This window comes from Schistocerca nitens, chromosome 8, assembly GCF_023898315.1.
Source record: "Schistocerca nitens isolate TAMUIC-IGC-003100 chromosome 8, iqSchNite1.1, whole genome shotgun sequence".
Lineage (NCBI taxonomy): Eukaryota > Metazoa > Arthropoda > Insecta > Orthoptera > Acrididae > Schistocerca > Schistocerca nitens.
The window spans coordinates 298,252,157-298,279,809 of record NC_064621.1 but is presented as its reverse complement, the minus strand read 5'-3'; the positions used below and the strand labels follow the sequence as shown (position 1 = coordinate 298,279,809).

The following is a 27,653-nucleotide window of genomic DNA, read 5'->3' as shown; positions in this document are numbered from 1 at the left end:
TGTGGAATGGTCTACCATGCAATTTCCACCTGGTGCCTCAGTAGGGCCAGAGTTCATGCCGAATGTGCAAACCGCATAAGATGACATTTTATTTGGTTCCCAACATGCTCAATGGGGGACAGATCTGGGGACTGTGCTGGCCAGGGTAGTTGATGTACAGCTTCAAGAGCATGTTGGGTGGCATGGGATACATATAGACATGCACTGTCCTGTTGGAAAAGCACATTACCTTGCTGGTACACCAAAAGTAGTATGATGGGTTGGATGATGGTTTGAATGTACCGTGCACTGTTCAATGTTCCCTCAACAATCACCAGAGGAATACGACCAGTGAAGGATATCGCTCCCCACGTCCAGTGAAGGATATCGCTCCCCACGCCACGATGCTGAGTGTTGGCCCTTTGTGCCTGTCACATACACTCCTGATTTTGGCTCTCACCGCCATGATGCCACACACACACACGTGTACGATCATCACTGACACCATGGCAAAAGCAACTCTCATCACTGAAAACGACACGTCTCCATTTGTCCTTCCATAAACGCCTATCGCGACACCAATAGAGATTGGCTGAGTGATGTTGCAGTGCGAGCAGAAGATGTGGGGCTATAGCCCTGCTTCATGGAGATGGTTGCAAATGGTTCTTGCTGATAGCCCTGGAGCAACGGTGTCCATAAGTTGTTGCTGAAGTGACGATGCAGTCCAGTATGGCACTTCATAGGAGGCAACAGACTTGGCGTACATCTGTGCATAACTGCTGTCCCGATCCCCATCAACAGACGTGCACCTTCTGCTGACCACTGGTGACAACATCAGTGCACTGTGGAGACCTCATGCCCCATGTGTTGCGCAATTCTGTGGAATGTCCACCCAGCCACCCGAGGCCTACTATATGCGCTCGATCAAATCCCATCGATTGCACAGACTGTTCACTTACACACTGTCGCAGTATGCGAACAGGATTTCAGACACAGATGGAGCTCCATATGCCACAGCAAACTGGCTGCCATTGGCTCTGGCAGTGACCAACAGCTCTGCAGCTAGCAGCATTCCACGGCCAATAATGCGGTTCCTGGTGTGTCTGGAAGGCAGCTTGTTTGATCATCACATGCTCCGCCCTCTCGTAGTGTCCAGTGCAAGTACAGCAGGTCTTATTCACTTGCATCAATGTATTCGGTTTTCATTTTCCAGGAGCATATTTCCAATAATTGTACATTAATATGTAGGCTTCCTGTAAACTTTAAAAATATGTTCCCCATTCAGTCTACTAACTGATAAACCAAGAAAATTGATGCTACTATCAGTTTAATGTTCAACTGTGAACTTAATTTTTGTGTGCATTTGATTGAGTTAGTAATATTCCTAGAGGTGAAAATGGCATCTTCTGGAATATTCATATTTACTACATCATTAGGTTCTTGGATGATATTTTTAATGCTAAAAGATTTGTCAAATTTGTACATACTTTTAAGTTTTTTTATCAAGTATGTAATTTAGTTTACTATTGGGAACTTATTCGTTATTATTCATAACTCTAATTGAGTTGTTAGTTTGACGTATTATAATTTGAGCTCTTGCAATAGGAAGCCTTGGATTCATGAACTTTAATCTTTTTTTTTAATGGGTTAAACAAAAATAAAGAGACATCAATTTTTATTTTTAGTTCACTTTTGGAACTTATTGAGTGGGTCTTTACTAATTTTGCTTATGCCATTCTGTTCAAAATACAGTAATGGTTTGTCAATGTAATCTTTTTCATATAATTGTATTGTATTGTATGTTAACCAGGGGCCTAGAAACGACGGAAAGGTTCTGGCCCAGCCGCAGCGGTCCACAATCCCACATCGACTACTGCAGTCCACTTCACCCCTCTGCCGCCCGACACCGAACCCCACTTTCAGTGTTATTGTGCGGTTCGGCCCCCAGTGGACACCCCCCGCCCCCTCAGGGAACGTCTCACACCAGATGAGTGTAACCCCTATGTTTGCGTGGTAGATTAATGGTGGTGTACGCGTACGTGGAGAACTTGTTTGCGCAGCAATTGCCGACATAGTGTAGCTGAGGCGGAATAAGAGGAAACAGCCCGTATTTGCTGAGGCAGATGGAAAACCGCCTAAAAACCATCCACAGACTGGCCGGCTCACCGGACCTCGACACAAATCCGCCGGGCGGATTACTGCCGAGGACCAGGTGCTCCTTCCCAATCCGGTAAGCCATGCGTCAGACCGCAAGGCTAACCAGGCGGGCTTCATATAATAGTACTGCTATATTACCCTCATCAGATTTTATCCCCAGCTCCTGAATCTAGCAATTTTTAATTTTAAGTTTTTACTGTGGTAAGTTGTGGTATATTGGAAGTATTTGCATTTAGTGCATTATGCAGGGCTTTTCTCTTTTTAAAGCTAATTTAATTTCTTCAGTTTTGTATAATCTGGCACAAAAACAAGCTACTTTTACCTCAAAAATTATTTCTTTAATGTCTTTCTTTAATAAATTGTGCTCCAAGTTACGCTGAAGTCCTTTTCTAATAGATTTGTGTCACTCTTGTTTAGCCATTTATTGTTAAACTGATATGCATATAAAAGAATTTAATTTGTGTTTCTGGGTCAGTAGTTATGACGCTCTGTAGTGTGTTGCGACAAGTTATAAAACTTCTTACAGTGAACAGCACTACATTTATGTGCAGCATTTTCAATCTACTTAACACTTCATTTTCCACTGCACTGCACTGTGTTGGGATTAGCAAACTTTCTAATTGAAAATATATGACATGCAGAAGCACATTAAGTTGTTGTTTGACTCTGTGTGTGTCCCTGATTTCTGCTTTTATCCAACTCATCCCTGCTTTACGTATGATGCATTGTATGGTGTGAGGTGCATTCTGGATTATAACTCTTGCATCTCTTGGAATGACGCCACGTTGTAAGCATTCTCGATTAACTTTAATTTTCATATTAATCTACATTAGTTTTAATTTCATCCTTAGGGACCTGTGTACAGTTCCCCAAGAACAATTACCAAGAATGTGATATAATGAAATTGTACCATACTATACAGAAAAATATTAATTGAAAGAAAAACAATAGTACAGGCAAGCCAGTAGAAAAGGAAAGATATATTACATTCACGTCCAAAAGTTCAATAAGAGACCATATAGCGAGATGTTTCGCAAGACAGAAAGTTAATGTAGTATTTCGAACTAGACATGCACTAATACACAAAGAGAATGTACACAAGGACAAATACAGTAATTCAGGATTATATAAAATGAAATGCCAAAATAGCCAGAGCACGTACATTGGCCAAACTGGAAGAGTGTCTAAAGTACATTACAAGGAACACTGCAATCTAAATTTGAATCATACAGCATTGGGTGAATATTTGAGAACAACGAAACATTGATTAGGTGAAATTCAAAACAGTATGAAAATTATACACACTGTAAATATAGGTCTGTTTTGGAAGAACTGGAAATTTTGTAGGAAAAAAGAAAAATCCACAAAACAGGTTTAATTTACATGGGTTCTTCCAATTATTTCATGAAGTGCTATAGGTAAGCAACCAAAATATAATACCTGCCTTATTATTGTAACAGAAATATTTTTAAAAGCTGTAGTTTTTAATGCATTTTTGTAAAGACATTTTATAATTTATTTTTAAACAAATTTTAATTTTTACAGATGTACTCATAATTTTTGAAAGATAAGCAGACATGTACAAATGAGAGGTGTCTGTACATAGTCCCATAAAAAGGGTGATTGAAATGTAAATTTGTTTTCTGTAGTTGTAAAATAATCTTTGGATATACTATATCATCGATGTTACAAGTAGTGTTGCACAGTCAATTTCACCTTTGGCACTGTCAATGTCATCATTTACTAACGTACTTTAAGGGGACCACACCGTGGTTCAGGTCCGGGGGGGGGGATCCATTTTCGGTTTTCATAATATTTCAATACATTAAGGTTTTATTTAAGTACTCTGAAAAGGATTTTGCTGAAAAATTTTTTTTTCGAGCATTTAAAGAGCATTTTCCTACCACGTATGTTTATGCGACCCCCCCCCCTTTTTTATTATTATATACCCCCCCCCCTCCGAGTGTGTTGGCTATCCTTGGAATGCAATGGTCAGTACTCTTATGTTTCTGCTGTTTGTAAACAATATGCTTTCAAACACGTGGTTAGTTTTGTTCAAGTATGATTGCGAGTAGTTGTTATAGAAAACTTGCACGTATGCCATGGGCAGGCAATTAGGAGAAATAAAGAAAACCTGGAGGCAATGAAGAGAGATGTTTGGGCCATATTCTTCCGTAAGTCCTCTACTGATGATAAGCCATGTCATAGATTGTGTCCATCAGGAGACAATTCGTGGCGCAAATACAATAGGGCTCAGGCAACTGGAGAATCTTATTCTCACCAGCATTCTCTTCCTGCTGCTGTTATTACAGCAATTAAACCTATTTTAAGACACTTGGCTCATCCTGACCGTCTAAGGAAATGTCTGCATGGGCAGACACACAACCCAAATGAAAGTTTCAACAGCATAATTTGGAACCACCTTCCTAAAACTGTATTTGTAGGAATGCATACAATGAAACTATGAGTTCATGATGCTGTTATTACATTCAATTGTGGTAATATTGGAAAGTGTTGGGTACTGAAAAAGCTGGGAATTAATCCTGGTGAAAATATGATCACTGGGCTGCAACAATATGATAAAATGAGGATAGCCAATGCAGACAGGTGTGCATCTAATATGGCCAAGAAAGCAAGGCAAACATCCAGGAAGGTGAAAAAGAGAGGCTAAAGAAGGGCCATCATATGCAGCAGGACAGTTTTAATTAACTGTAACAAACAAATATCAAATTTTTTTCTTTAAAGTCAATTTCCCTCAAACTAAAATTTTCAGTACATGTGCCCCATTATATCAGAAACTATCATCAATAAATGAATGAAATTTTCAGAGACTCTGAATAACATAAAAATCCACCTCTGGTACTACATTCATTAATATTCCCCCATTAGAAAGTCCACAAAAAATATTTTCTGCAGAAAAAACTTAATATTTTTTGTCCATAAATTTAAAAAAGTATAAAATGGATAAAGTAGATTTTAGTACAGTTGACTCTATTAGCATCATGTAACACACAGTAAAAATATTAAAGTCCTGCATCAAATAGTTTTTTCAGAAATGGATCAAATACTTGCCTAAATAACATGGGTGTGGTGCCCTTAAATGTAGCTTAAGTACTACAGCACAGCCACGTTAATCTTTAGAGCTGTCAGCCAACTTAAAATGCAATCTTTAATGCTGTCTTCAGCTTTAATGTAAGTCACCATATTAGAAACAGGATATGTACTTTACGTGATGTCCATGTAAGTTTTCTGTATTATCTCAATTTGTATCATTTACAGTCTATATTCCGATGGTGCTCTCATTCACTTGAAGAGCAAAACTTGTAAATAAAAAATATGAAGTGCAACTTGAGGCAGTATTAAAACTTTTATCTTCAACAGACACTCCCCCTACAGGCAATGCCTGCTCTTGCTAAATTTATGCCTAGCCGGGGTGGCAAACTGTAATCAGGTACATAAGGATGAAAGTGAAACATACAAAGATTAACATGAAAATTAAATTCAATTAAGAATGCTTACAATGCCTTGCCTTTTTTGTAGCCAGTTTCCAAGCCTTTTAACCTCCATAGTGCCACTTATTAAGCCTGACATAGCATTTATTTATGACAGTCATTCTTTGTCTATAATGACATTCTTTATCTATAATGTCAAGAATCTACTACAACAAGCTATTGCCTCTGTTAGTCAATGACAATCAGTAACGAAATTCAAGTAGGTAATACAGCAGTCTATTCCTGGCTCTTCAGCAAGACAATTTTAAAAAACACTCCACACAGGGACAAGGATATGGAATAAGTTCACAGATATGTGAGTGGCTTGAAGATTTCTTAAATAATAGAACCCAGAATGTTGTCTTTGACAGCAAGTGTTCATCAGAGACATGAGTATCCTCAGGAGTGCCTCAGAGAAGTGTGATAGGACCCCTGTTGTTTTCAAGATACATTAATGATTTGACAGATGAGGTGGGCAGCAATCTGCAGTTCTTTTGCTGATGATGCTGTGGTGTACAGTAAGGTGTTGAAGTTGAGTGACTGTAGGAAGATACAAGACGACTTAGACAAAATTTCCTGTTAGTATGATGAATGACAGCTAGCCCTAAATGTGGAAAAATGTAAATTAATGCGGACAAGTAGGATGGATAAACCTGTAATATTCAGATACAGTATTACTACTGGCCTGCTTGACAGAGTCAAGTCGCTTAAATATCTGGGCGTAATGTTGCAAAGCAATATGAAGTGGAATGAGCATGTGAAAACTGGGGATGGGAAGGCAAATGGTCCACTTTGGTTTATTGGGGGAATTTTAGGAAAGAGTGGTTCACCTGTAAAGGAGACCGCATATAGGATGCTGGTGTGACCTATTCTTAAGTACTGCTTGAGTGTTTGGGATTCGTACGAGATAGGACTGAAGGGAGACATCGAAGCAATTCAGCAGTGGGCTGCTAGATTTGTTGCTGGTAGGTCTGAACAACATGTAAGTGTTACAGAGATGCTTTGGGAAGTTAAGTGGGAATTCCAAGAGGGAAGGCAACGTTCTTTTTGGGAAACACCATTGAGAAAATTCAGAAAACTGGCATTTAAGCTGACTGCAGAACAATTCTACTGCTGCCAATGTACATCATGTATAAGGACCGCAAAGATAAGATACGAGAAATGAGGGCTCATATGGAGGCATACAGACAGTCATTTTTCCTGTGCTCTATTGTGGGTGAACAGGTGGGCAGATTACAATTAGTGGTACAGACTACCCTTCCTCATGCACCATACGGTGGCTTGCGGGTGTTTGTGTGGATGTACACGGAACATAAATTTGGCCCCACATAATTTGTCAACCATGCCATTGGACACCAATCTCACACACACACACACACACACACACTGGGCCAGAAAATCAAAAGGATGGAGCAAAAATCTCTGTGACAGCTCATCACCCTGATGTGTCCATACCATGAAACATTTTAATTATGTTGCACTTTTTAAATAACATTGTCCAGTTCTATATAATGTATCTGGATGGATTAAAAAGATCTACTCACCTGGCAGTGGCAGGAGAACACACACACACATAAAAGAAAGTTATACTTATGCAAGCTATCAAAGCCACTGGTTCCTCCTCCTGGCAGAAGGGTTGAAGGAGAAGGAAGGTGAGTGAAGGAAAAAGATTGGAGAGGTTTAGGAGAATGGGTACATTTCAGAAAAGTCACCCTGAACTGTGGGTCAGGGGAGACATACTGGATGGGATGAGAAGCAAAGACTGATTGTCAGGGAGTGCACCGGATGAGATTTGTTAACCTGAGAGCTTATGGGTGGAAGACAGGGTAATACACGAGATAGAGATTACTGAAAAAATGTCTTGCATGAGTTAATAAGAGTGAAAAGCTAAATGTGTTATACACAACAGGGATGGGAATGGGACGGCAAAAAATAGACAAGCCAGAAAATGAAAGATGTAGAAAACTAAAACGAAGTGAAGAAAGGAGTAGTTACTGTGAAGAAATACTCAGGCAGAAGAAATTATTATATTGTCTAGTTCTAGATCAACAAGGATGCTTCAGTGTCTTTAGTCAACATAGATACCTACAGCAACACTGCTGAAGCCAGATATATGGAATTACACTATGAGAGCTGCACCATAGTTGAGTGTCAACTGAGGTTGTATATACAGTTTGGATTATTTCTCTGCATTTGGTTAGTGAATTTAGGATGCTGTGTACTTTGTGTCACACACCAATACAATCGACAATCTAGACTGCCTTTCTGCTCGCATGATTTATTATTTCTGCCTAGCCTTTTTTTCTTCTATCGATTCTAAGGTTGGCCTGAAGACCACAGTACTAGTGGCATCCTCTATTTCTGTGGTGTATTTATATCATTTATGAATGTGCAAGCTCTAACTGAATGACGTACTATAAATTGCCAGAAAAAAATATTCTTGAAATTACGAGGTGTAAAGTACTTCTCCAAAAAAGAGAGTATAATATGTACTGATTTGTGCCTCCCACAACCTGGTTGGCATGTGTCTCTCATGATTCCTTACTGTTAAGCAACAGTCTGTTGACCCAACAAAGAAATTAATATTTATTGAAGGGATGAGCTGTCTGATTAATTCTGTCAAAAATGCATTTTCTTACTTGCTTTATGTATTCAAAGGGCACTTAGGAGTATTCAAAGGGCACTTAAGATAACACATGTCTTGCATGCATAGTGAACATCACATCTGTTGTGAGGGTACCTCAGAGTAATATTGTTGGCTGTGATGCAGCTATAAAAGCTCTGTAGAGTGTGGCATTATGGCATGTAAGAGTCTGTAATTCCTTGGTGCCAGCCAACAACAAAAATGTGAAGAAAAAGAGAAGAGGAAGTTGAGAGAATTGTGATCTAGAGGTAGTTCCAGTTTGTATCTTGAGGAAAGGAAGTTGTTTGTTGATTGGTTGGTTTGGGGGGGAGGGACCAAACAGAGGTCATTGGTCCCATCATATTAAGGAAGTATGGGGAAGAAAGTCAGCCATGCCCTTTCAAAGGAACCATTCTGGGACTTGCCTGAAGCAATTTAGGGAAAATGCAGAAAACCTAAATCACGATGGCCGGAAACCATTTTGAACTGTCATCCTCTTGAGTGCAAGTCCAGAGCACTAACCTCTCTCAGTTGTTGATTAGTGATATGTAATGAAGAACAATGGAAAATACATTTTTATTGTTAAGCAATTTTCCTTTGAATGAATAGGGAATATAAAAATGGCTGTGTTGTTCATATGTTTACTATAAATGAGAATTGCATTACCTTTGAGAGTCATTTCAACAAATACCATTGTGTATTATCTGCCATGATAATATTATTATAATAGGGGTCACCAGGGTTCAACACACAGATAATCTTAGGTCACTATTCCTTGTTCTTCAGCAACTGGGTCTCAAACGTAATCCTGGTACATGTAAATTCTATCATCTGGCATGATGCATGTCATACTTGGTAAAAATGGCACAAATGTAGCATAACCACATACGACAAACAAATTACTTGCTCCTAAAAAAAGCTGAAGGAAATACAATACTCTTTAGAGAAATTAAATTCTTGTGGAAAATTCATTGCTAATAGTGCTCAAAATTAATTTCTTTTCAATTGGTTTTCCAAAAGTCAAATTCCTATAGGTGGAAAATGTGATAAATTAATTATGTTTAAATTGAATTAAGGTGTGCTAATCATCATTAATATGGTGTTGCAGCCAATGAGTGGTTATATAGAGGAAGGTCTGTTCAGTTAACTATCAGTTGTACTGGCTAATTGAATATTTTCAAGGAATAATGGAACTCGGACATGGAAGTGAGCAAAAATGTAAGAGTTGGTTAACAACCATTACTGTTGAACTGAGTAGGCACAAGATTCTTCTCAGTACAAACCACAAAATTCCCATGGAGGAGGTATGCAAAGGGTAAAACTTGAACGTAAAGCCAGAGCAATTCCAAAGTCCTAACCCAAGGCCTGACGTGCACTGGATCCCTACAGAATGACTGTCTCATTTCTAACTGAACTGATGCTTCCACCTTGCATTTTCTCTCACAGCGTCCATAGCAGATGTGGGGCCATACCCAGTCAATGCCCTTCCCATGGAATCTGCTACCCTGTGGGGCAATTCTAGCTATTATCATACTATACGCCTGCATTCCCTTGATGTTGTGCAAACACATTCAGTTGCTCTGGTTACTGCTGTTGTTCTTATTCACATAGTGACCAAATTCCAAACAGACTTATGGAGGTTTTAATTCACCCTTGCAAAAGATAAAACACCACCGTTATCTCTATTTGTAACACAAGCTATATTTTACGAGAAAACAAACAGCAGCTGTGAATATGGATCTTTATTTGTGTAACTATAACTGTGACACTTACTTCCGTCCCACTAGCCTGCAAGCCCTGATAGACATGTTACTGCAGTTACCTTTAGGATACAAACTTGGCATTTATCCACACTACATCAGGTGCTTCCTGGTGGACAAATAGATGCAACAAACATTCATAAGGCTCCCCTACAATGGTGCCAACGTTAAGCCCAAACCATTACAGTAAGCCTCAAATTGCAGCCTGTAAAGGAAAACAGAAAAGGGTTATGAAAGGGTCTAACGGAGATACCCTGACATTTCTCTTTATGTTACCACTTAAATGCCATATGGATATCACATTTCTGACAATAAGTCAGAATGAGATAATAGTGGTCATTCCCGAGTCTTATGGGATAGTATTCACCATCTTCATCGATGTTATTGTGGAATAGAAGAGGGAGGGGGGGCTGCATTTTTACTGACAACTACTCAGTGGTGCACAGCTACCTATAACGATAACTTCACTTGTACATTTCCCTCACGATGCAGGCATCAGAGCTGGGCTGGTTAAGGGCAGGGGGAAATTGCTGTATGGTATCTTCGATGGAAAAAGCTACAGATTTAATCAACCCATCACAGGAAGTTTCTAGAAGCAAGTCTTAGTTATTGCCACACACATTTATTCCACAAGCCACTACCAGCAGTTCCTGAGTGTAAAACTTGAAACGAGCTTCTGTCAATAAAGTTACGACTGTAGAGTGGCTGACACCTAAGTCACCAGCCTTTCTCCATCTAACTTCCAAGGTAACTACTGCACCAAAGTTTGCCCTGATTTTATTACCATTGTCTGCTATTCAGAATTGTTGTTATAGAATTCTTAATATATATTAGCATTGGAACACAATCTGTAAGAACTTGTGACAGAATCTCTAAACTCTTTGAATATGATAAATGCAGCCTATAGTGGAAGATTTTTACTGTGTGTGATGTACTCTGTTTTTCGGATTTTACCCAGCAAATAAAAGTTGGTGTCAAAACACATACAAAATTCATCATAGCAAATTATCATACATTAGACAAAAGCAAAATGAAAATAAATAAAAGCATCTACCGAAGAGATATAACTCCAGCTTACATAAAAATTTTAAGAAGGAAGGGAAAATAGGAAAAGTAATACAACAAAAAAAATTAAAAGAAACCAAAAAGTAAAAGAACCCACAAAAAATGGATAATTAGGATTATAAGAAAATCACCTTTCCCAAGATATCAAAGCCTTTATCAGATCGAAATTTAGTCTTCATGGTATAAATAAATCGAGACAGCAGAGCAGCTTCAGAATGCAACTGCTTTTGGTCTTGCAACACAGCAACTGCTCTCAAGCAGGCCTTTTTCAGTGTTGCTACATCTGAAAAAAAAGTAGTACATCATAGTTGTAAGTGGATATTCATGCAATGAGTACATGTACATCTTGCAGGTGATAATGAATTATTGTAACATCAAAAACATCTAACCAGGACTTAGCTAAATGACCATGGTTAAAATTATGTAAAATGTGTAATGTAAAGTGAAACATAAGATCATAAACAAAGGGGGACTCGTTAAGGGCCACGGGTTACGTGGGCCACAGAAATAATCTACTACTTTATAACAGTAAAAGCAATCTTCAGAGGACCCCCCCCCCCTCCCAACCTCATTTCAATCGGAACTGTATAGTATACATTCAGTAAGTAGCTGACATCGCACTATGGCATCGGTGTTGTACATCTAACACTGGAACCCTGTAATCGAACAATATCACGGATAATTAACAAGATTATTGTTTGCAAAAAAGTAACTCTGAAAGTAAAACGGTCGTTTAGCGCACTGACATAATGGCGAAATTCTCATTTCATGGGCTTAAACGACTCTAAGTAGGAAAATTGTCGTAATATTCTTTGTATATACAAATTATGTTTGGCAAATGGCAAAACGATTTTATTTATGGCTTATTCTTACCTATAGCTGGGCATTTGTAGGTGAAATTTGGTGGTGGGGTCAAATTTCTCAAGTTCCACATCTTGCCTAAAATAACAAATATTAGCTTGTCTAAAAATGTTATGCGATTTATTTCCAATGAGCAATTCTCAAAACACTGTCGTAATTTACAACTGGTAGCTATGATTCTGACGCTTCAGCGAGATACGCCCTGCTAAGCAAGTTATTTGTGTTGAAGAACCTATGGATGCATTTTTCTTAACCAATTCAAAACATTTCTGCACAGTGTATACAAATACTAACACGTGCAATCTTTGCTTTATTGACACTTGACAGCCAGCCAAAGTTATTAGGCATTGTTGATAGCAGTGATCTCACCATGGAGCCCACTTCAATCGACTTCACACAGTAGGCTATGCCTCCAATAGTAGCATTACTTTATAACAAATCGCATCCACCGACATTTTCGTTATGCAAGTATGTAGATAGACACACATCAGTGATACCAAGAAGCACAATAAAAAACTTGGCAAAGTACACCGTGGTGCACCCACTGCTTTTACCCTCCAGAATCTTTGGATAGTATTCGTTTTTTGGAGTCATCGTTGGTGTTGCAGTGTGCTGCTGGATGCGTTGAGTGATTTGTTTTCGTGTTCTGTGGGGTTAAGAAAAACGGTCTAGCGATGATGGTAGGTATATATTTTGAGTAACAATCTGGTGTAGTCATCAATGAAGATTTATTTCTTTCGTACTTAATGTAAGAGTTGAAACTGCACTTCGTTTTTATTGTCATGTAACAGATTAGAATGACTGTGACAATTTGAAGCCTGGATCTCGGAAAGTCATTGCCAAGGAGTACTAGACATTGAACTACTTACGTATTGCATTGAGGTGAAATCCAGGACAAACTCATCGTAGTTCAAAAAAGAAAACTGACAATTTTGGTGTTCGCCGGGGAAAAGTACCATACACGTAGGAACGAAACACACACACATAATAGGGAGATGTTTTTGGGTCTGTAAAAAAAAATTGAGTGTTACAACGAAGTTCAAAGGGAAAGACTGCTGAGACGCTGAAGAATCCTGAAATATGGAATCTGTGTTATTAGGCTTGTAGCTACATACGTTATCAGAGTCTTTGTTAAATTGTTTAGAAATGAATTTGCTTAAAGTTTTGTAACAGAGGGTCCTATGTAAATAATACAGACGAAACGACAAACCGGTTTGTGTTGCATACCACATAAAATGAACTGTCACATACTTGAGTTCACTCGTTCTTCTTTGTAGAAATATACCGCCATAAGTCATTTCATTGAAAGCTCGTTGGCATGTGTCCAGTTAGCAGACCCCCTGAAATTTTTGTATCATAAACTCAGCAACCTGCAGAGTTGTCATATTGAAACCAGTAGCCATGCATTACTCCACACTTAATATTTATTAAGAGATTTAATTCCTTTTGAGCGACAGCTTATTTCAAAAGCATGGATTATTTGTATAGGCTAATGAGTTTTAGATTATTATTCCACCTATGTAGTGAGGCAGTATTCTATTATGAAGTGATTTTGAGCGGTGGGGAAGGATGGGGAAGCACATTGTCAGTGTGAACTCCCTACGTGCTTTTTTACTGTGTCTATTTTATCACTCCTTGGATTCCTAGATATCCTGGTATCCAACAAAATAGAACATTTTAGCACTTGATTCACACTGCCAGGAGTTTTGAAGAGCAGGCTATGTGAGGAAGTTCCAGTTCAGCTGTTAAATATTCAAGCACTCAATGAATTTTGCCATCCATGTGTGTTAATTGCTCCCTAAAAATCCTGTTTGGAGCAGAGAAGGTCCAATATTCACAGAAAAAAGTCCAGAAGTTAGAACTGCATTTCATACTCTGGGGCAATGAAGACATTTAAGGCCACAGAGTCATAATTTTTTTCTGAAGTCATTCGTTTCATCATTGAAGCAGTCTGTACCAAAGCTAGTATTGGCACCTGACACTGATATCTGATCAGTGTATGACAACCCGCATTTATAAATATACCTGTAAATCTGTGCCACTGGTGAAAGCAAGTAGTATGCATATGTCAGAGACTGTGGTGATAGCAGAACATATTGATGAGAAGACTAATACACCATCACCAAAGGCAGCAAAAGAGAAGCATAAAATGTTTCTGTTAAGGCAGACCTACCTCCAAAATCCAAGCAGGGACTGAAAAACAATACGTCAGAAAGATCTGAGACAAACCATGAGATGATGCAGCCTTAGTCATATCTGATGGATTAGACAGTGGCCATTCTTAAGATGGCAAGGATTTCAATGTCTGCCTGAATGAACTGCCAAGTCCCTGAAATAAATGCTGCATCTTCCACTACATCCTTTCCAACACACAGAACAACAGGAAAGGAAAACAGAAAATATGTCACCAGGATGGTCCCCATACTACAGAGGGACATTAATGGCATCAGGATACATGTGGGGGAACAGACTGCTAGTTCAGGAAAACTTCAGTATGTAGTTTGTTTCCAGGAGACATGTTTTAAACTCTAACACCCCTCAGTTGCACAGTTACAACTGCCACAAGGGAGAGCTATAGGAGTGGTTATTTTTGTAAACAATGTGTATCTCACCCCCCCCCCCCCCCCTTCCTACTTGCTTTGTGTTTGTGTGTGCATTTTAGGTTAACAGTATATTACATCTACAGTACATGCCCTCACTTGAAGTTGTAGGTGAAGAGTACCCGGAACCTATCCTCCTATATAAAAGATACTAACCATTTTCTCAACTGACTCTCCACAGTTCCTCTCCCTTTACCACCTGGTGCCATGCTCGTCACTATTGATGCCGCCTCCCTGTACACTAACATTCCTAATGCCCATGGCCTTACTGCTATCAAACACTACCTTTCCAGATGCCCTATGGATTTCAAACCAACAACCTCCTTCCTAGTCTCCAGGACCAACTATATCCTCACCCACAATTACTTCTCCTTTGAAGGCATTACCTACAAACAAATCCACGGTACAGCTATGGGCACTCGCATGGCACCATCCTATGCTAACCTATTCAATGGCCATCTAGAGGAAACCTCCCTAAAAACCCAGAATCCTAAACCCCTCACCTGGTTCAGATTCATTGATGACATCTTTGCTATCTGGATTGAAGGTGAGGACACCTTATTCACATTCCTCCAGAACCTCAACAACTTCTCCCCCATTTGCTTCACCTGGTCCTACTCAACACAACAAGCCACCTTCCTAGATTTTGACCTCTGCCTCAGAGATGGCTACATCAGTACCTCCGTCCATATCAAACCTACTAATATCAAACCTACTAACCACCAGCAATACCTCCACTTCGACAGCTGCCATCCGTTTCATACCAAGAAGTCCCTTCTGTACAGCCTAGCCACCCATGGTTGTTGCATCTGCAGTGACGAGCAGTCCCTCTCTAAATATACAGAGGGTCTCACTGAAGCCTTCACTGACCGTAATTATCTTCCCACCCTTGTACAGAAACAAATCTCCCGTGTCTTATCTTTCCAGTCTCCCACCACCTCCCAAAGTCCCACAGTCCGGCCACAGAGGAGCATTCCCCTCATAACTCAGTACCATCCGGGACTGGAGCAACTGAATTACATTTTCCGCCAGGGTTTTGATCACCTCTTGTCATGCCCTGAAATGAGAAACGTCCTACCCACTATCCTTCCCACCACTCCTAACGTGGTATTCTGCTGTCCACCAAACCTACACAATATACTCATCCATCCTTACACAACCCCTTCTCCCAATCTCTTACCTCATGGCTCATACCCCTGTAATAGACCTAGATGCAAGACCTGTCCCATACATCCTCCCACCACCACCACCACCTACTCCAGTCCGGTCACTAACATTACCTATCACACCAAAGGCAGGGCTACCTGTGAAACCATCGTGTGATCTACAAGCTAAGCTGCAACCACTTTGCTGCATTCTATGTCGGCATAACAACCAACAAGCTGTCTGTTCACATGAACGGCCACCGACAAACTGTGGCCAAAAAAAAGTGGACCACCCTATAGCTGAACATGCTGTCGAACATGATACCCCTCATCTCAATGACTGCTTCACAGCCTGTGCTATATGGATCCTTCCCACCAACACCAGCTTTTCTGAATTGCACAGGTGGGAAATTTCCCTGCAATACATCCTACTTTCCCATAACCCTCCTGGCCTCAACCTTCATTAGTCACTGTCCTCACCCATCCAGCCCCTCCCTGTTCCCATTCCAGCAGTACGCAGCCGTCAATTCACCGACACAGCCAGTCTTTTATTTTTATTTCTCTCCTTTCCGCTACTTACCCCCTCCCTCCTCCACATCTTCTCTCCTACCCTCCGTCTAAACTGCAACACTTCACCATCCGTCACTCCTACCGTACTATCCCTCCCCATCCTCGCCCCAGCCTCCTCCTTACCCCCACCCAGTCGCCACTCCCATCATGCACTGGTGCTGCTGCTCGCCGTGTAGTTTCAGTTCTCTGAGACTGCAGACGTGTGTGCAAGTTTCTGTGTGTGTGTGTGTGTGTGTGTGTGTGTGTGTGAGAGAGAGAGAGAGAGAGAGAGAGAGAGAGAGAGAGAGCAGCATCTCTGCTATATGGTGAGTAGCAACTTTCCTTCTCATAATATTGTTACAGTTCATCATGGATTTCCCATTCTTTGAAAAGAGGTGGTCAGTCTTTCCTCAGGTGACAGTAAAAACTCAATGAGCTGTCTTCAGGATGTTGATCGATATTACTCTTGCCACTCTGTGATATCTACTATTCATCATGACCTCTCTGACCTGTACCTGCTCAGCTGTCTTTCTCTGGGTCCCAAGTCACTGGCCAACTGGTTAGAGAAGGGCTTTCTTGCTCACCATTCACTTTTGATGATCCCCAATGCAGATTTGCAGGTAAAAGTAAAACCTGTCCTCGCTAGGAGATGGAAGAACATCTAGGGAGGAGCAGTCGGTATTCACTGAGGAGCTTTTTCTGTGTACAGGCCAGCTGGTATTATGCTATGATTAGGAATTATATGCGTTTTGAAATTTTTTTGTGAATAGTGTAGTTCAGGCACCTCACCCCTATCGTTGGGGTGAGGTGGAAGTTATATCAAAAGCAGACTCCAGTGTTACTTTTGTGGTTTTATGATGCGGTGTAGCTAAATATACATAGGCCTAATTTGGAAAGCAAATTTAATAGATTACAAAGGTGGAAACATGAAATAAACTTGTAAATGGATTTGGGAAACTAGCAAATAACATGATTGCTTCCACATCAAATCAGAGCTTTTTTACGCATTTATTGCACACATTTGCTTCTTCTGTACAGGTGTTATGCATTCACTTTCTGCACATGACACACTGAATCCAGTCTACCTGTGGTCCATTTTTATCGTAGTAGTTCATGGCACACTGAGCACAGTAATCTCAAATTTTGTGACCTGCCTGGTTAGCTAATCCTGGATTGCCTTGCAGTGGATTTTTTGCCTATAGACTTATTTTTTAGTGACCTAGCTCTTGCCTCTTCAGTTTGACTGTGTTCTGTGAGAAATTCAGCTGTTTTCTTTCTGCACTTAGATGATAATGGATACAAGGTAGGCACAGGGGTAATGTCTTCAAAGGAAGTTCTTGGCATCGGGTCATTCTCAATCTCTGCTTCAAGTGTGCTGTTGTCTGTCTTGTCTGAGAACAGCCCAGAGCACATCCTCTGCTCTTGAACTTACCTCCATCATTCCTGCCTGCCTCATCAGTTGCAACCATGCCAGAAATTTGAAATACTTGCTCTGAAATTCTTTCCGGATTAAAAGGATACAAGTAACAAGCTTCTAACGAAGTAGATGTCCAAGATAGTAGGCATCTTAAGCAAAGTATATTGCATGAATACAGAATCAAGTGTTAGTTAAAAGAGCAGGGTTGCAAGAACGAAACTTAATACTGGAAACATGTTTGTTAACCACTTGAAAGTGCACAAGAAACTGTTCTAATGTTGTTCCTTCCTTACTGCAACCTTTTCATTTGGTATTGAGATGTTTAAGGGTCTGGGAAGGCTTTCTAATAGGACCTCCCCCTTGTTATGCACATTTTTTATCAGACAATGCTTCTGCCGAGATGGTAGTATTTTAATTAGGATATTTAAGTAGGCTATGATCACTCTACCTCCCCCTCTTTAACCATTCCCTACAAATCTCCAAATACTAAGTTTATCCTTCCCTGAAGGAGGAGTGTGTAGTGGATGAAATACAACTCACTGTTTAGAAAAGAAGCTGAGTGTCGCAGGTGGGTACTACGGAAAGACTTGCTGTACATTTAAGCTTTCTTCTGAAGTAGAAAACACACACACATTCACACAGGCATAACTCATACATGATCACCATCACCTGCCGCTGTGGCCAGATATGGACTGCAACTGTGCCTGGTGGGAGAAGCAACCTGGCGTGGGTGGTGAGGATAAGGAGGCAGCATGGGTGGGGAGGGGGAGGGACGTAAGATTAGCAGTGGGGAAGATGTAATGCTTATTGTGGGAGTATGCTGGGATGTGGTGAGGACAGGGTAAAGCTGTTAGTAGCAGTATGAAGATTTGGGTATGAGGAGGGGCTGGGGAGGGGGTGGGGGGAGATGGAAAAGCGGTACTAAAAATTGTGGTGTCAGAATGTATTGTGTTACACTACGCAAGTTCGTAGTGTTTTTCCTTAAGTTTAATAAACACAACGCTTACACATAAGAGACTTGTAAGTCATAAATAATATATTTTCCTTCTCTATTTACAACAGTCTGCCATCGCTGGGGTAACTTTTTGATTCAGCTATGTAGAAATCACTTGGTTTTGAGGCGAAGAACTCATCAAGTCACGTTCAGAATGAATTTTCATCTAGAAAGGAAGTTCCTTGAACATTGTTTAAGAGAGTGGAAAATCTGGGCGCACAAGATCATGTGAATAAGGCGCGTACGGAATGAATTCCCAACCCAACTCCTGTATAGTGTTTATTATCAGTCTAGCAGAACACTGGTGGGCATTATTGTGGAGTAACATGACTTCACAGTCTTCCTGGTCATTGTTCTTGGACTGCATCTGCAAGATGTCTCAGTTGTTGACAATAAATGTCAGCAGTGATGGTTACACTTCGGGGAAGCAATTTGTAATTTGTAGTACACCACACCATTGCTGTTCCACCAGATCCATCTTTGTGTGTGTGTGTGTGTGTGTGTGTGTGTTTTTTTTCTACAGGGATTTGCTGGTTTGCATGGGCTCAACCACTCTTTCCTTTACCTGACATTAGCATAAAGACACCATTTCTCATCACCAGTGACAATACAGAATAGGAATGGTTGGTGTTGTTCATGAGCCAATTGATGGCAAGCGTGCAGAGATGCACATGTAGCAACCCACTGATTTTTGTGATTTCGGCTTGGAGCTTGCAATACCCATCCACACAATTTTTGAACCTTCCTCTTTGCATGTAGATGTCACATTATGGTCGAATGATGACAGTTCATCACATTTTCCAGTTCTTGAGTACACTGATTTGTATCATTTTGGATTAATGGGTTGAAATGATCTTTGTCAAACCCCATAGGTGATCCTGAATGCAGAGAGTCGCTAATGTCAAAACGATTCTGCTTAAAATGAGAAAACCATTTTTTTGTCGTGCTCTGTCCAGTGGCATTATCGTCATATATGGCACAAATGTTTCTGGCTGCCTCCAGTGCTGCCATCCCACTGTTGAACTCAAACAGAAGAATATGTTGAAAATGTTTAGATTTCTCCATTTGGCATTCCATTTTCTAGCATCCATAGCTCCAGTCAGTATCTCAAAATGACAAAAGTACAATCCTAAACTTGGGTAGCAATAGTGAACTACAAATAAAAAATTACACTTGATAAATAAAGCCATAGCAATCAGGATACCAAAATGCAAAACAAAAATCCTGTAAACTTAGGCATCAACCTAATAAGTTACTATCCTTCTATAATTTTAACCATTAAAAATTATTTTATTGTTTGAGAAATGTCCTTCGTAGGGCATTATATTGATGGAAATTTCAAAAAACTGCTTTTTCTACTATAATTTGGGGGAAATTATCAAAACTGGAGATGTATCTGTAAAATATCACAGTTCTTGGTGTGCATTTGTAAGCACATGACAAAGTACATTTTTGAGCAGTTTTCACAGATCCCTTTGCTGCCATCTTTCACTGGTCTTAACAGTTGTGTTTCAAGTTAATGCCAAGCAGTGTTTTTGTAGGTTTGTGATTAAGTGTTGCTGTTTGTAGTAACTCCCATTGATGCTGAGGCAGAAAACAGTAATATATTGTTTTACGTTTTATGAAGATCTCGTGCTGTAAGGTATACGTTTTATGAAGATCTCGTGCTGTAAGGTAGGAAATGGTTCATTTTTATTTCCTACAAGTCATTAGGTAAGTGCATTTTGTAAACTTTTTAACTGATGTTTACTACATTCTAATTTCAGTACTTTCTGTCTTGAATGTAAGTATTGATACACTGTTCCTGCTGTACTTTAGCTTTTTATCCAGTATAATCCATCCTTTGATTTACATTTTATAGTTTGAATAAATAGTGTTACAGTAAACCATTAAAATCTGAGAAACTAAAATATCTTGTATAGTATCTTCATTGTTTGGACATTATTTTATCTATTTTTTTTACTTTCTCTTTTTCCCCCTATTCAGTTCACTTGTTTTCTTTTATCACCTCTCAGAACTTGTATTTTCTAATCTGTTGACCCCCAGTTTCCCCATTTCTGAGCGCGCCCACACACACACACACACACACACACACACACACACACACACACACACACCTCTTATTAACTCATCTTTACTATAGCTCCTTGTGAACAACCACAATGGCACCCAGTACTATTAGCATAGTGAAAAGTTTTGTTTCCACAATCACCTAACATCTCTCTGTATTGTAATTTGTGTAGCATAAACATAATAGTAATAATTCTGTTTACAGTTCAGAAACCAATACGACAGTGATGTCACTGTCTGGAGTCCTCAAGGTCGTTTACATCAAGTGGAATATGCTATGGAAGCTGTGAAACTGGGCTCAGCTACAGTAGGATTAAAAAATAGAACACATGCTGTGCTTATTGCTCTGAAACGAGCATCATCTGAACTCTCTGCTCATCAGAAAAAGATTATTCCAATCGATTCTCATGTTGGCATTTCGATAGCTGGTTTGACAGCAGATGCTAGAATTCTCAGGTATGAAGTAAAAAAGAAAAATTTTAAAAAAAGTTTGCTGAGTTTGAAATTTTTCAATACAGTACCAGATAATTATTTGTGTTTTAAGAGATGTTGAATGGGAAAATTCAGTCACAGATTGTCACTTTATGGTAAGTAGAAATGTGTTTATTGTCACATTTAGATTCAAAACCCTCTTCAGAGTTTCCTTCATTGGAGACTAATGAAACTTTTGTCCAATCCTCACAATGTATATTTATGTAGGCATTTACACCCGAGCTTCAGATTGAAACTTCCAACATTCCACAGTCTGACTTGTAGAACATCATATCTTTTGGCACCCCCCCCCCCCCCCCCCACTCTTTGGTGAGATGAAATTTGTCTTGCCCAACGATCCTGTTTCTCACTTGTAAATAAGCAAGTCAGTTACATCCTGTTGGAAATGTAACCATGAGCACTAAACAGGTGTGGAATTTCCTTTGAGTATTTTAAATGGAAAAAAAGGGGTAATTACATTCAGAAATTTTGATAGTGATATTTTAGTTATTTTTGTCAAATACACTTAACATGATTACCATTTGAAATTTTTGGATGAAATATTTGTGCCACCTAAAGCTGCAGGCAATTCAGTTGAAGAGGAGTGGACATCTCTGAACAGGGCAATCACAGAAATTGGACAGACAGAAATAGTTAACAGAAAGGTTCAACAAGCAAAGGTCCACATTCTGAGTCTGATGGGCATTTCTGTACATAGCAAACTCTACTCCATTATACCATTTAATGCTGCTGTTAATATTAACTTATATTCATCTGGCCCGTAGTCCTTATCTTTTTCCATTTCAATCCACTGACTCCCACCACGTGTAGATTGAGCCTTTCCATTTTCCTTTTCAGATTTTGTAGCTTCCCTATCACATTCAAACTTCCAACATTTCACAGTCTGACTTGTAGAACATCATCTTTTCATTCTCTGTTTAATAATTTTATCATGGTTACCTCTCCATTGGAAGCCCACTCCCGGAGATCGGTATGAGGAAACATTCTGGAATCTTTTGCCACCCCCCCCTCCCCTCACGCCGCACCCCAGGGGGCTCAGTGCTCTTCGGTGAGTGCGCGCTTGGTTACCAAGGGGTCCCTGCCTTTGCAGCACCACTTCCTCTGATTGTACTGCAAACCTACACTTCAATTATCCTTTTCCTCCACAGACTTTCTGGCAGATGGCCTGAACTTTGATCATGATTTTGGCTTGATTTCTGGTCTCACTCTTGGTGCTATCTTCACCTTCCATTTATGATTATATGGTCCCCATTATTGGGTTTGACCTGGCAGATTTTCCAAATTTTACAGAAGTGCATGTTGTGCAGGGGATGTTGCCCACTGTGGTTTATGCTCCAGCTCTGTGCCCTTCCAGCCTGACACCCTTCCTTCCTGTTGTTCATTGAAACCCCAGCATGGGAGCCATTCTGTTGTGGGAGAGGGAGACTCATCAAGTACCTGCATGATGGTAGTCCACTGACCCCACAGGGATCGCTTTATTGGTGCCTGTGCTGCACACTCCCCATGTTTGCCATGGAGTATGTGGCCATTACGAAGAGGGCACAGGTACTCCCTGAAATGGATTACTGGCCAGGAAGCTGTTGCTGTGGCTGGGTGGCACCCATGGGGAGAGCCCTGTTCTGAGTGGGTGCTACCATGAAAGATAGTTCGCACATGAAGCAACTTAAGCTTTCTCCCACTGGTGGTCAGATGACCCCAGCAGTCTCTTTGTATGGAGAGGTTTCATATGGTGCAATGAAGTACAATCATAACACGTTCCTTCTGTGGCCACGTCATGGGAAGAACATAGGACTAGATGACAAGGAGCAAAATCCTCTCCCTAATATGTGGTCTTTATCAGGACTGATGGGGACATCATTTTGGCCACAAAGCCTTTACTTTTTGTTGAAGACCTTGAGGACAAATATGGGGAAGTTGCAACCATCTCTGAGATGAAGAGCAGTTTCCTCTTGATTAAAATGTCACTTCTTGCCCAGTCACAGGCGCTGCTCTATTGTGAAAAGTTGGGTGGCATTCCCGTGACTGTCACTCCCCACAAGAGTCTCAATATGATCCAGGGCATCACTTATCATTGTGATCTTCTTTTGCAGTCTGGCAATGAACTGTGGGCCAACTTGGAATGACGGGGTGTGCACTTCATCCATTGTGTCCATCGGGTACCCAGAAAAAATAGAGTTGCTACCACGGCCTTCGTCTAGGCTTTCGAAGGTGATATGTTGCCTGAGAAGGTCAAGGTGATGTTCTACCAGTGTAACGTAAAACCCTGTGTTCCTTGTCCGATGAGATGCTTCAGGTATATGAAGTTCAGACATATGTTTTCCCATTGCACCACCACTCCTGTCTGTAGAATTTGTGGACATCCTCTGCACTCGAACACGTTTATTGTGCCCCCCCCCCCCTCCCCTGCCCCCCCAACTGTGTAAACTGTAGTGAGCTCCATTCGCCCTGTTCACCAGATTGCTCCATTTTTAAGTATGAAAAGAAGATTCAAGAGGATAAGACCCTGGAGTATGTCACATATCAAGAGGGCAGAAAATAAGTATGATCGTCTTAACCCATAAAAGTGACTCAATCTGACACTGCAGCTGCAACATTGTTGCCTTCTCTGTCATCGGTGCTTTCCTCTGTTGCGCCTCTTACAGTGAGCCCTTGGAGCAGTCTGCTAATACCTGCCTCGCTGGTGGGTTGGAGGCATTCCTGGTGCTTCCATCACATCCACTTCAGGAGCGTTGACTTCCCACCTGCCATGTACATTGGTCTCCATCCCCCAGCTGAAGGCACCTCACCCTCCCCCAGCTTCTCTAGCTTGGAAGGGGTCCCTTGGAACTCTTCCTTTCACAGTTCTTGCTGGTCCACAGCTAGACACCAACCAGTGGCGGAAGGAACTACAGGCTGCTGGCTGTCAGACTTCTCATTCTTCCTCAGTCGTTGAAACCAATTCAGGGAAACCTTCTCAGTCCTCGTCTTCTCAGGAGGAGGAGGAGGTTACAAGAAGGGGAAAAAGGAGTCCTTGAAGATGAAGGAAACTCCAGGACCCCACATCACTCCACTGTGCCTGTCGTCCTGTGCCCAAGGTGGAGATCATGGTGGCACCTGATGCACCAGATCTCCCCAGGCAGTGTGCCATAGAACTTATGTCAGTGGATCCCCGACATCTCAACTGGTAGCAGAACATAATCCGTCCCCATCCTGCCCCCACCTCTTACCTGGTTGCTTCATGTCTCCACAGTTTCCAGACAGTCTGACCCTCCAGTGGAATTGTAATGGATTTTTCCACCACATGGCGGAGCTATGGCAGCTTTTAAGCACGTACCCTGCATTCTGTATTGCCATCCTGTAGAGGTGGTTTCCAGCACCTTGGACCCTTGCTGTTTGTGACTGCCGAGCTTATTTTAAGAGTCATACTGACTATGAGAGGGTATCAGGTGGAGTTTATACATATGTACTGGATTCTATGTACACTGATCTTGTGCCTCTTGATACACCTTTGGAGGCTGTGGCTGTTCGGGTAAGGGCACATCAGTATTTTCCATCTGTAGTGTCCTGCTGTCAGCAGGAAAAAAACTAACAATCAATTTGAACACACTTTATTATAATTAAAGAAAAGTGCCTCTTGGCATACACCAAGTTTTAAAGGCAAGAACAACAAGAAAACGCCACAACTCTGGTGGTGGCAAACCAGATAAGAAAACAAGAAAATGGAAGAAAACACTGACCAAAACCTACTCTGCCAATTATAAAATACAACGTGCTACTACAATGCTACGGCAAGTGTATACAGTGCTAGGGCCGGCGTAAGTACTGGCCAGAGCTGTCCCTAGCGGTAGGTAACAACTTCATTCTGACTGTCTGGACTTGCTTATAAAGCCAGGTCGGTGGAGTGCTACATGAATCATATGAGTTCTGATTGGTGGAACAGTCACATGTTGTCTGGCGAAGTAGTTCTGTGTTTATTTGGAAAGCCTTTTATTCTTTATATCCGCTGACGATGTTTCTCTCCATGCTCGTGCAAGGAGGTCGGCAACCCATCTTGCGTGTTGGTTGTGCGAGCCCTCTAAATAAGGGTCCGCTACGACATTTCTTCCCCTGGGAAAAAATGCACAGCACCACAAACGTCCATAGGAGTAGAGGCATTCTGGTCAATGTCTATCAGTTTGTGGCCAGCAGGGATGGGAGGTGGCGACGCAGCATGAGCGGCTGGTGGTGGAGACAGCAGCTGAGGCGGAGGCAGAAGCAGAGGTTCTGCCACAGGGCGGCTGGCAGTAGGCACTGGCTGCTCCCCAGGGGTGTCCTAGTCCACCAGACGGGAGTGGAGCTGGTTGAGATGCCGGCGGGTGGCGGAGCAGTAGGCCCACCGGAGAGATGCCATTGCCTAGCTGCAGAGCTTGGTGATGACCGCAGAGCTTGGTGATGACCGCAGAGCTTGGTGACGACCGCAGAGCTTGGTGACGACCGCAGAGCTTGGTGACGACCGCAGAGCTTGGTGACGACCGCAGAGCTTGGTGACGACCGCAGAGCTTGGTGATGACCGCAGGCACCCAGTGCACCTGTGGATGAGAGAAGTTCTGCACCCAGACCTGCCCGATACAAAAGGAGTGCATCAGCTTGTGGGCAGGAGGGTGAGAATCCTTGGGAACCAGGACAGATAAGGGAGAGCAGAATGGCCAACCGTGAAGTATCTCCACTTGATTTTTACCAGCATAGGGGGCAGCATGGTATGTAGCCAAAAAAGCAGCATGGCCTGTTCCAGCGGCTGATGGCTCAAGCAGCTTATCGAGCTTGATCTTGAACGTTCGCACAAAACATTCTGCCCGGCCGTTTCATGGAAGGTGAAAAGGGGCAGTCTGGATGAGGGAAATTCCATTGTCAGTACAGAATTGCTTGAACTTGGCTGAAGTAAACTGTGGACCATTATCCATAACAATTGTTTTGGGGACTCCTTTGACAGCAAAAAGGCTCCAGAGAATTTTGATAGTCTCAGCAGAATTGGTGTTAATCATGCAGGAGACACAAGAGTATCCCAAACCAGAGTTGATCAGCATAAGCCACTGGAAACTATGGATGGAAACATTCCCCTGGAGCAGCTGCATCCGGCCACAAAAAATACTGGCGCGGGGGTGCTGCCTGACGTGTTTGGCACGTGGTGCAGGGTGATGTGAGGGAGGCAGCATATTTATCCAAACCGCACCATTAAAGGTGTCGGCAGGCCAGCTATTTGGTGAGGACGATGACCCATTGGCCAGCATGGAGGAGATCAAGGACACGGCAGTGCAACACGTGCGGTATGACCACCCGGGGAACGTTGGAAACACTATGCAAAAGGATGACTCCACTGTGGAAAAAGAGACATAGCTGATGATCCCAAAAATGTTGGACCTCTGCATTGCGGACACTGCAATGGCTGGTCAGCCAACCCACAGCGATTTGGCAGCAGATAGCCTGCAGTACCTGATCCTGAGCGATGGCCCGCTGGACCACATCTGCATCCAACGGAAGCACGTCCAGAGCTGCGTCCATGTCTGATTCCACATGGAAACAAACCAAGGGGGAGGTGTCAAACACACGGTCCACCTTGGCAGGCTGCCGGGACAGAAAATCGGCATTTGTGTGCCATTCAGAGGTACAATAGATAATATCAAAGTCAAACGTCATCAGGAAGAGCGCCCAATGCTGGAGGCAGTGCGCCTCTCGGGTGGGCACAGCAGCACCCAGATGAAACAAAGAAACCAAAAGTTTGTGGTTGGTCTGCAGAGTGAAATGACAACCATACGTGAAATTGTAGAATATCTTCAGGGTGAAAATCAGTGCCAAAGCGCCCTTTTCAATTTGACTGTATTTGGTTTGAGCGTTGGTCCATTTTTTGGATGCGAAAACCACCGGTCTCTCAACACCATTGACCATGTGCTATAGTACCGCACCCAGGCCATAGTCTGAGGCATCGGCGGCGGCGATGAGGGGCAGGGAAGGATCGCAAGCAGCCAGACAAGGAGGGCAGGAGAGAGTTGAGACGTGTGAAAGCCTGCTCACACACTGTGTCCTAAACCCAACGCGCACCCTTGTGCAATAGCCCTGTCAGAGGCACTGAAATCTTGGCGTGGCATGGGGTATAAAATGCCAATAATAGTTGATTTGATAGAGGACAGATTTCAGTTGCTTCACGTTGAGGGGAGGAAACAGGTTTTGAATCACCTCTACATACTCCTTAGAGGTGTGGAGACCGCAGGCATCAATCATGAAGCCGAGATAACTGATCTCTTGCACAAAAAAGTCACCCTTTTCCTTCCAGTAATGTAGGTTAGCCTTAAAAAAACTTGAAACAGCTGATTCAGCTTGTCCACGAGGTCCACCGCTTATGAGCCATCGACAATGACATCGTCCAGATAATTGGCTGCACCAAGTACCTGGCTTGTGAGGCGTCCCAAATAACGTTGGAAAATGGCGTGGCCACTG

At 41.7% G+C, this 27,653-nt stretch overlaps 2 protein-coding genes across 2 annotated transcripts in view; one reads left to right on the top strand and one right to left on the bottom strand.

The window, feature by feature from the left end:
* The window catches only part of LOC126198549 (uncharacterized), a 78,549-nt gene extending 66,132 nt beyond the window's left edge, over positions 1–12,417 (bottom strand). The window contains exons 1-2 of the mRNA XM_049934971.1: positions 11,949–12,417; positions 11,207–11,358 (exon numbers count right to left, since the gene is read on the bottom strand). Of these exons, the coding sequence (XP_049790928.1) occupies positions 11,207–11,358; positions 11,949–12,009 (213 nt within the window). The 5' untranslated portion in view covers positions 12,010–12,417. The remainder of the gene's footprint in view (positions 1–11,206; positions 11,359–11,948) is intronic.
* A 48-nt stretch (positions 12,418–12,465) lies between these two features.
* The window catches only part of LOC126198550 (proteasome subunit alpha type-1), a 38,503-nt gene continuing 23,315 nt past the window's right edge, over positions 12,466–27,653 (top strand). Inside the window, exons 1-2 of the mRNA XM_049934973.1 lie at positions 12,466–12,616; positions 20,917–21,167. Of these exons, the coding sequence (XP_049790930.1) occupies positions 12,611–12,616; positions 20,917–21,167 (257 nt within the window). The 5' untranslated portion in view covers positions 12,466–12,610. The remainder of the gene's footprint in view (positions 12,617–20,916; positions 21,168–27,653) is intronic.